A 10,761-nucleotide genomic window follows, 5' to 3' on the forward strand; every position below is an offset into this window, starting at 1 on the left:
TCCTTGGAGATGAATTTGACTGCATCCAAGGATAGTTTTTGGTCTTGAGGCATTGCTACTGCAGTCTAGTTCTCCTCATCCTCCTTTTCTTCATCTATCTCATCTCCCCATTCTGTCTTAATCTTCCCCTTCTCCTTCTTAGCATCTTTGGTTCCTTTACTTCCTTCCTGATCCTTCAATCCTTCTAGCATCTTTGGCACCATCTGTCAAATGGCTTCTAGAGTCATTGCCTTTGGAGGCATTGAACTTGATTCTGATTCCTCACAGTCTAACATACACCAATGTTTCAAAAGGGTGGCTCTGATGCAGAGAGTCTTGGAGCTAATCCTATTCACCTTCTTGTATTTCTTGTTTTACTCAACCCACTAACTCTTCAAGCCCATCCAATGGCACTTGGTAAGGGGTTTTCTATTTAGACCTCCAAGGTATAGCCACTGATCTTAGACAATCAACACTTCCTATTGAGGATTTCACCTCAATCCCTAACACCATTCCTAAGTGCTCCAACAACCTCTGCAAAGGATCCCTCTACACAAACTTGTTTCAAGAGTGAAACATAATGTTACACAATGTTTTTTATGTCTTCAACTAGTTTGGTCACCTTCAAACCCATCGCGAATCTTTCTCAGCCTTCCTATGTCTTTACCGGGCTCCAAATAGACCTAATACAATTAGCCCTCTTGTTGCGGTTTTAAGGGCTTAGTTTCAAATATTCCCACACAAGGCCACAAATAAATTAAAGATTTGAGTACCCTTTTCAGAGTTACAAACAATATTGAAAAATTGTGTCTGGGTTCTCTGTACACATGGGGAAACCAAAACTGTCCTATTTTCAAGGGTTTTAGGCTTACCCGGGTGACTTGTAAATTTGGTCTTGGAAGGCTTCACCAATCAAAACTTCTGCAAAAAATAATCAAGGAATACAAAAGGACATTCTATCAGGTCTCCAACCACATGTCAACTTCCCTTCTACCAATCGATATGTGCCCTGAAATCGCGCATCTCATGTTGTCCTAGTCTCACCAACTCCTAGCTGCGAGCCTGGGGTATCAGTGTAGCTTCAATAAAAAGGTCTGCAAAATCACACGGCCTACTCTAAACATATTTATAGACCCTAACCTAGCATTTCACATGATTACAACTGGTGCCATCAATGGATGCTCAGGTTAGAGCCATTTTTGCTTAAACCCTAGTTTGGAAGGGTTTTACACCTAGTCACAGAGAATGGATTAGATCTTTGCAACCAAACACAATCAAACTTGCTAATCTACCTTTCTAGAAAGAATATTCAACAAACTCTCATATCCTGCAATGAGATTCTTCTGACAAGTCCATATTGGACCATACAATGCAACAAAAATAAAGAAAACTGTTAAAACAGTGTCAAAACAAGATTTCCTTACAACTCAAAAACTTGTGTTTGCATTCTAGTTCTTCTAACCCGTACAATGAAGTTGTCTTTGGCTTTAAAAAACATGATTCGGCTGGTTGGAACCAACTTCCTCGCCGCCAACATAAAAAATGCAACTTTTTGCAAAATGTTGCTTAGCAACTTTACATCTTTTTCCTCCTGATGATGCAACTTTGCATTTCAGTGTCCTACAAGGCTCCAAAGGCCCTCTATGCACTCTAGGAGATCTAATAACAATGCATTGCACCCTATTACATGATGACTCTATTCTAGAGTAGTGCAATTATGAAGAACACCAACATTACAACCTTTTAGGATATCAACATCCTGAACACAACATAAGCTTGGACAACTCAACCATGGTTCCATTGAGTCTCAAATGGTTGGTCCATTATTACAGCTTGAAAAACAACACTAAAGACTTAGAACAAACCAAAATTGCTTGGAGTGATGTGTGCCCTGCACCAACTAGTCATCAAATGGTTTAGAGTTCATTGTTAGAGCATCCAAACAATATCATACGATTTCCTAGGTTCAATTTCTAGAACTTGAAAATTTTAGATGTTGAAGCATCAATAAAAGAAGTCAAGAAGGAAATTCGATTAGTAATTGTAATTAATGAGTGTTTGAAACTATAATCACAACAACTACACTAAATGCATTTGCATGTTCGTCCTAGAATAACCAGAAAGAGTGCAACTACAACAGTTAATACATGAAGACTTAATTAATGATTTGCCTCATCATTATCTCCTCTAATCATCTCTTAGACTTGTTCTTATCAGCAAATTTATTTTTCTGTAGTAACCCATGTGTTGCCAATGCTCTGTAGACCACCCATCCGTAGTTGTTCAATTCTCTATCTATTGCATGAATTTGGATGTTATTCACTCTTTGGAGTCCAGCTCCACAAAACTGTAAAGAGCTATGAAGCTGTAAGAATCTGTGCATCTATAGAAGCTTGTAATGGTGCCTGAAGAGCTATGAAGCTGTAAGAATCTGTGCATCTATAGAAGCAAGTAAGAATCTGTGTATCTATAGAAGCTTGTAAAGGTTCCCAAGTGTGCTGAAGCTCAGACTGGTAGATGTAATGTTCATTCTGTTCAATATAAAATAGTAAATTTATTTTGTTTTATTTGATGTTCCCTCTATTTCTACACTTTTACATTCAAGAGTATCACCATAAAATCTAATTTGATTAACTAATCTATTAACTTGAGTTAAAATGATTCTACCCATTCAAAATCTATATCAAAATCTTTTCTTGACTTTTGGATCTTATTGTTTTAGCCTTGGCTATTTCTTGATATGATGTTTGGAAGATATGCATTGCTTGTTTTGACTCTGTTCATGCTGTAACGTTTAAAAATTTGATTGCTTCTGAGTTTTTTTTATCATCAATAAGTAAATACTCAATTGTTTAAGATAAAGCATTATATGTGGTAGAATCAACTGGTTCATAGAAACCATTCTCTACAAGCTGTCATATGTCTCAAATACAAAATAAAGCCTTTACTGAGATTGGTCAAAAATCATAATTTTACCTTTTAATTGAGAGATTTCTGGATTTGCCAAGCTTGAGCTTAAAATTGTCATTGTTGACTTCAATGATCTTGCTCTCAGCACTTATACTTCGATAACTCTGACTTGATGAACCATGCTTTGATAAACACCTTACTCTGATGTCAAATGAAGGAAAAGGCAGAGAGAAAAATAGAACAGAAAAATAAGAAATAGAGAAAAGTAGAACAGAAAAGTAAGAAACAAAAAGACTGCTGCAACATATATTGAAATTAAACAAACTTGTTAAAGAGCTTCAACTCTTTGCTGTAGAGACACATTACAAAAAGCTTGAGCTTCCCATTTTTGAAAACGGAGTATATATTAATATTTACAAACTCCTAACATATCAAGAAAAGTTGAGCAGCTTCACCTTCCATGCATAAACAATGTAAACTATTAGCCCATTCGATGGAGAGGCTAGCCATATCACAAGGACCCATTGGATGGAGTAGTTAAAAGAAAAACGGGACAGAGCAGCGGAATCACCCATACTGAGACTTAAGAAACTGGAGATGAAACAGGATAGCTGATAGACATCGATGGTTGATATTATAATTCCAATAGAATGTGTCGCGAGCAGAAGGCCTGTGAAAAAGAACCAATTATAAAAATCTCATAACAGCAACCTCCAGAATTCTGTCCACCCTTCTAATTAATTTCTTTTAACAAAATGCTCATCAGTTTCTACTAAAATCTGCAATCTTATGTTTGGTTTTCGGTGGCTATTACAAGGCCACTGAATGCAGCTTCCATGTTGGCAAAACTTCCTTCCCTTTCTGTGACTGCCCATCTCGCTTTCAAATTCAACTCTTCCATATTCTTCTTCGCCAATCTCCCCTCTTCTCCGTGCATAACTTTTTCCAGCACACTCTGCAACTCTGCCCGGCCAACCAAGCCATCGGCTCCCTTGACAGCCTCCAAACCCACCATCCATTCATTTACAATTAACAAGCAATTCATTCGCTGCTCAGAATAAAGAGGCCAGGCAACAATGGGGACTCCAAACGAAATAGCTTCCAGCACAGAATTCCATCCGCAATGAGAAACAAAAGCTCCCACAGCGGGATGCGAAAGGATCGCAACCTGAGGAGCCCAGGAAGGAAGTACTAGTCCCCGCCCCTCAACATGGCTCAAGAAACCCTCAGGAAGAACGTTGCTCAACTCCCGTTCAAAACCAGAACTGAAACTAGGAGTACTATTACTACTATTTCTAATTCCCCGCACAACCCAAACAAAGTTTAGCCCGCTCGCTTCAAGCCCTAACGCAATCTCCGTCAACTGTTCTCTCGACATTAACCCCCATGTACCAAACGACGCGAACACCACCGACGCCTTAGCACGACTATCCAGCCACATTTTTAGGCTCTCTTCTCCCTCCTTGTCCACCTGGGGCAGATCAATCGACCGCATAATCGGCCCAATCGCATGTACCGGCGGTAGGAAGTCGATTTCTCCAACGCTTCCGGACTGCAACGCATGAATCGTATCTGCTTCCAAATCGTGAAAGGTGTTGATGAGAATGGCTTTCATCTCTCGTAAGGGAGAGCAGAGGCGAAGGAACCCATGAAACATTGGAGAGGACTTTTTGTGAAACATGTCTGGAAAATCGCCCTCATGGAAGGGCTTCTTCATGCCCGGTATATTCACGGATATCGGAGGAGCCTCGTTTCCGTCAGAGAGACAAAGGCGAGGGACACACAACATGAAACAGAGGAAGGCCGCAGGACCTGTGAACAAGACATAATTTGGCAAGCCCAGGCAGTCAGTCACTTCCAGAGTTTCGACATGGAAGTAATCTGATATCAACGCACAGACCGGCGAGAAAGGGCCATTGGATTGTTGTAGTTTCCTCAGATTTTGTTCCACCGCAGGCATGGACTTGCTTATTTGTTCCAGGAAGTATTTTCCGACATCTTTGGTGTCTTCTTCGTCGAAAGGAATCTGTGGAAGCTCTACTTGACGGATCGTGTTGGGATTGGAGGAAAGGAGGTCTGAAACATATTTAGTCTGTGAAGGGGAAACATTCCAGGACGGTGTGATTAGGGTCACGGCGAAACCGTGGGAGGAAACGAGCTTTCTTGCAAGCTCAACGAAGGGAATCAGATGGCCCAAACCCACAGTTGGATAGAGTGCCACATGTGGCCTTGAAATTTCACATCCCACTTGGTGTTTCTCCATTCTGCCCTTGTTCCACCAAAATTTGGTTTGCTTGTTACACTATTTCAAGTAATAGCATGAAGATGCCTTCCGTAATATTAACGACGACTACTCTTCTGTGAGAATAGAGATCTGGGCGTAACGCTTATTTAAGCTGACAAGGATGATAACGAAACCCATCGTTCACGGTAAAATGTAACACTCTAAGAAGCAAATTACAGGAGGCATACTTGTTTCAATTCCAATATTTTATTTCAACAACTCTAATAATATTATTAGATAATTTTTACTATTCATGCATGCGCAGAAAACGAATTTTTTGAAAAAGCCAAACGAAAAATTTAAAAATAATTTGTAAACGTAGCATACCTATAATGATCAGATCAAATCAATTTAATATTTGATTTTAAAGGATATTCGGTTTTGAATAATTGTCTGCCTTCAATGTACCTCTATCTTTGCATACATCTGCTGAATCTCTTGTATATGTCGTATATTTTGAATGTATCAATCGGAGACACTGCAGATCAGCCAAACAGTTCACAAATATAGAAAGTTGGTCTCTGAATAGATCAACACGTGTAGTACCTTTCAGACAAATAACGCTGAGAAAAGTTTTGTAGCATTACATCGAGAGTTGGCAATAAAATATATGCTCTTTTTTGTTCTTGAGGGTCCCTTAACATTCCACCTAATACGAAGAAGTCACAAAGGTGACTTTTAGATTTTGAAGTAAATGAAATGTTGCATTCAACGTATTTTCTTAAGGATACATGTGAGTGATTTTAAATTGTTGGCACATGACAGATTGATTGAAAGTCAATTAATATGAGTTTATGCAGCAATCACTAACAATTACATATACGTATGCATATCATTTGTTGTACTTTATATAGTGTGGGCTTTCTAGTTTGAAAATTAATGATCATAGTCATTTTGTGTATGATGGTTGGAGCTTACAAGCATATGAGTTTACCTGTGTGATGGTATGTGAATCAATTAGTCATTGATGCATCAACAAGGAAGTTATTGGAGGTATGGCACTGGTTATACCTTTGATAAATCATGAACCGGTGGTAATAGTTTTATCAAAATATTGAAATATGTGCAATTGACATGCATGTCTACTTATTAATTTTCAAGAGATATGTATACAATATCTTCTAGTGTTCTTGTCCTTCTCAAGATAGAAAAAACTTGAAGATTGAAACGTAAAACAAGGGGATAATTAATGTGGATCCACATTTTCACATTTTTTTAGTTTTTCAAAATGCCAAGCAAAGTTTGCATAATCATTTGAAAAGATTGCAATGAAGATGAGGCTATTCTCCACTATTTTTTCTTTTCTTAAAGCTTTCTCAAAGATGGCAATGAAGATGACCCTATTTAACAATCATGTCAAACCTCAAGATAATATAAATTCACTTGTTAGGAACATGGATGTGACTCAACAACATAACACTAAATTTCATCAACAATATATTTTGACATAGTCATTTTGCATAAAGAGTGATTGGTATTAAAATGATGAAGGAATGACAATATTTATAAAAAATTAAAATTAAAATTAAAAAAAAGAGGATGAGGATAATATCAAAGATGTGAGCTAATTGAATAGGTCGTGGATTGAATTCAAATGATAAATAAACAACTACCATTTCAATATCATGAGAAGAAAAAAATGCAATATTCAATTTAATAAATGGATAAATGAGAGGAATAAGTTTCCATTCAAAGATAAAATCAAATGATGGGTGGAGAAGAAGTTTCTAAATCAAGAGAAAATTAACTAATGAGGGAAGGAGTTAATTGATGAGACAAAACTAGAAATTTTTACTAAAAATAGATAATTAGATCTCATTTAATTAAGTAATATAATATCATTTAATTAAATAGATAAATGTGTTCATAAATTATAATTGATAATTAATTATCGAATGGTAATAATTGATGATAAAAGTGATGATTAATAAATATTAAATTAATTATGATTGAAATAATTTATAGATGATATGGTGATAATTTAAGGTCAATGACTAGGTGAATAATTTTAGTATCTACATTTTCATGCTCTTTGAATCAATATTTGAAGTGACATATTTTGAGGAAAAAAAATTAGCCAAGAACAAAAATTAAAAAATATGAAGATGATAACATTGTTTTTTATTAAGGCAAAAACAGGTTTTGAAAGGACTCAAAATCCTTTAACAAAAGCAAAGATCGGTCTAGACTTAACAAGGCGTTAAGACAACAAAGATCACTAGAACTAAACAACCCCATATAAAACATTATCCACATTACAACAAAGGGGCAAAGACAATACACAACAGAAACACAAAAATAGGAACTAGCGAAAAAAACCAGACACAAATTAACTAGCAGAGAACTAGCATAGACACAGCAAAGAACCAACACTAATCCAACAATTTCATAGATTGTTCCATCTCTTTTTCAATCTCAATCATAGTGTTGGTAATCTTCTTGAGCTTCTAAAAGTCAGGTGGAGGTCGAACAACCTTTCTCTTCAATGTACATCTGGTCCTTTTGTTGGGTCCCGAGGGGATATCCTGCTCAATATTGGTGTCCACATCCACCACATCCTTCAGCTGGAACTGTTCTTTAAGGCTGCAAATCATATTCTTGAAGCCATTGTTCTAATCGAATAATAAGTGACAATTTAGCAAACTAATTTGATTGATACCACCACAAGAGATTATGATGTAGCCAGTTAAAACATAACCAATATAACAAAGAATTATCAGAAAAATTAACTAAAAAACCAAATTTCTAAAAAATCGAAAAAGAAAGTAAAAGCCAATTTTGAGGCCTTAGATGAAGGAATCCGGCCCTGAAAATTTGAATTTTTGGAGGCCCTACCAAACTAGGTTTAGTCGAAAATCCAATCAAATCCTCAAGATCTACGTCCATGTAAAATTTCAGCCCAATCGAACAACCGAGTCAAAAGTTATGACCCCGCGAAGTCCCTGCATCATTCTCCTCTGGTTGAAAAGAACGCAGCTCCTGCAAGTGGGTGTCCTCAAATTGCTTCCACTGACCTCGATCCAACTGCTACAATTCCCACTCTGTAATCCATGTGGTCTCTGTTAGTGCTAATCCATCCCACTGTACCAAGTATCTATGGTATTCTCCTTGTCGAGTGCAAACAGTCTTTTTATCGAGAATCTGTGCAATCTTCTCTCGTTTCTTACTAGGGAGTGTCCACTACCAATCTAATTCCTCCTCACTGCCATCATCATGAATGTCACCATGAAATGTGTATAGATCAAAAATATTATGAAGAGGGGAAAAAGACCTGGTGGAGATGGATTAGTTAATAAGCATGCAAATCAAACATGGAAGTATATGAAATCAAATACATAACTTGAAATGCATGAAAACATGAATAATGAAAATGTATATACCTCACACAATCCTTTTACCTCCTCCTTCGGATGGAGCTTGATGAAGTGAAGGCGCCCTTGGATGATGCTCCACTTGATGTGCTCCTCTTGCTTGCTTGATGTGGATGGCTCTCCAATGTTGTGCACAAATGGAATGGATTTGGAAGATGATGGAAATGAGATGACTAAGTATGGATGTAGGATGATTTTGACATGATAAGGATGCTAAAATGATTTTCCTAGGCTCAAAAGGGCAGCATAAGATTACTGAATTTGGAGATGAAGAATGGAGGGATGGAGTCCTCAATTTATAGGAAGAGGAGAGGAATAATGGATGGCTAGGATGGATTCAAGATGAAGGGCTAGGATTTCTTGTGAGCTCACACAAGGCACAAGAGAGGGTGTGGAGACCAAGAGATATGCCTTAAAGACATTTCTTGTCTCCACACTCCTTAATTTTAATTTTTGAGGATTTAATTTTTTAGAAGAATAAAGAAAGGGATTGATTTATTAAATAAATCAGTCGCATACTATGGTGATAATATTAATTGTATTTAATTAATATTGAGGAGAATTTGAATTAACATAATTAATTAATTAATTATGTGAAGAATTAAAAGTAATTAAAATAATTACTTGTAGGTGTCTACATTTTGCCCCTCTTTGAAGCGAGGTGTAATGACGCTTTGATTCAAAGAATAATCTTGTTTGATTCGATTGATAAGGTCTAGATTCAGTCCAATTTCAGGAAGGAGTCATCCTGTATAAGATATGATCAGAGCATCTGGTTTCAAGAAGGATACATCTTGTATAAGACATGATTGATCACAACGTCTGGTTTCAGCAAGGATTCATCCTGTATAAGACATGATCAGATCACAACGTCTGGTTTCATGAAGGATTCATCTTGTATAAGACATGATCAGATCACAACATCTGGTTTCAACAAGGATTCATCCTGTATAAGACATGAATAGATCACAACGTCTAGTTTTAGGAAGGATTCATCCTGTATAAGACATGATCAAATCACAATGTCTAGTTTCAGGAAGGATTCATCCTGTATAAGACATGATCGGATCACAACGTCTGGTTTCAGGAAGGATTCATCCTATATAAGACATGATCAGATCACAACGTCTGGTTTCAGGAAGGATTCATCCTGTATAAGACATGATTAGATCGTCTGGTTTTAGGAAGGATACATCCCGTATAAGACATGATCAGAATCAGAATTAATTATGTGAGGAATTAAAAATAACTAAGTTAATTATTTTTAAGTGTCTACATTTTGGCGATCTGTAGAAGAAAAGGATGCCCCGGCATAAAGCATGGGAGGTGTATGCCCCCTCGAGAATTTACGAAAAATTCTCGAAAAAAAAAAAAGAAGAAGAATCAGGGTGGAAGGGATAAATGAGGAAGAAATATGAAGCAATCGTGAAGAATTTGGAAAGAAGAATAGGAGAGGCGAGACTGCGGGGGAAGATTGGCCCTCACAGGGGCCCATATACGCCACAACAGACCTAATGAGGGATAATTGTATCATGACAGATATATTTTCCTCTTTATATATATATATATATATATATATATATATATATATATATATATATATATGTATATATATATATGTATACATGATTCGATTGGTGACAGATGATGTGTAGCATTTATTGTGCTGGATTATTTTTGTTTGTCTTATGATGTCATATATGGAATGCAATCATGGATGTGCTATGCTGACCTATTTGGTGATGCAGAGTGGATGCTTATGTATGTATGTTTATGATGTGTTGCTGACATAGTTTTTGGATGCAAGATGAGTGTTTTTTATGCTTTATGTATAAATACACATGTGTGAATGATTTATGATGCAGTCTAAATGTAACGCTATATGGATGAGTGTATCTTTTATTGATGCAATCTTATATGGTAAATGTTTTGTGGAAAAAAAAAATGAATGTCTAAGAAATGCACTCTACATGATGTGAATGAATTAATAAAAAGAGGGAATATGCCAATAATAACACAATGATCTTAGATAGAAGAATATGGAATAGATGGGAATTGGGGGAAATTGAGAACTCCATGGGATTATTGAGTTTAGGATTTGATGGAATGATGGTGAGATTTTGTGCACAACAAATGTGGAGAGCCAACCTAGTTTGATGTTGCCCTGAGTGGCTTGCACCACTGATTATAGAAATCAGGATTCCATGAGAAACCCAG

At 36.7% G+C, this 10,761-nt stretch overlaps 1 protein-coding gene across 1 annotated transcript; it reads right to left on the reverse strand.

The window, feature by feature from the left end:
* Positions 1-2,612: 2,612 nt before the first annotated feature.
* On the reverse strand, positions 2,613-5,245 carry LOC131052355 (hydroquinone glucosyltransferase). Its single transcript, XM_057987010.2, has 2 exons — positions 3,345-5,245; positions 2,613-3,090 (listed from the first exon to the last, which is right to left on the reverse strand). The coding sequence occupies exon 1, from the start codon at positions 5,150-5,152 to the stop codon at positions 3,677-3,679; it is 1,476 nt and encodes a 491-aa protein (XP_057842993.2). The 5' UTR covers positions 5,153-5,245; the 3' UTR covers positions 2,613-3,090; positions 3,345-3,676.
* Between the last annotated feature and the right edge of the window lie 5,516 nt (positions 5,246-10,761).

Source organism: Cryptomeria japonica, chromosome 2 (assembly GCF_030272615.1).
Source record: "Cryptomeria japonica chromosome 2, Sugi_1.0, whole genome shotgun sequence".
Classification (NCBI taxonomy): Eukaryota; Viridiplantae; Streptophyta; class Pinopsida; order Cupressales; family Cupressaceae; genus Cryptomeria; species Cryptomeria japonica.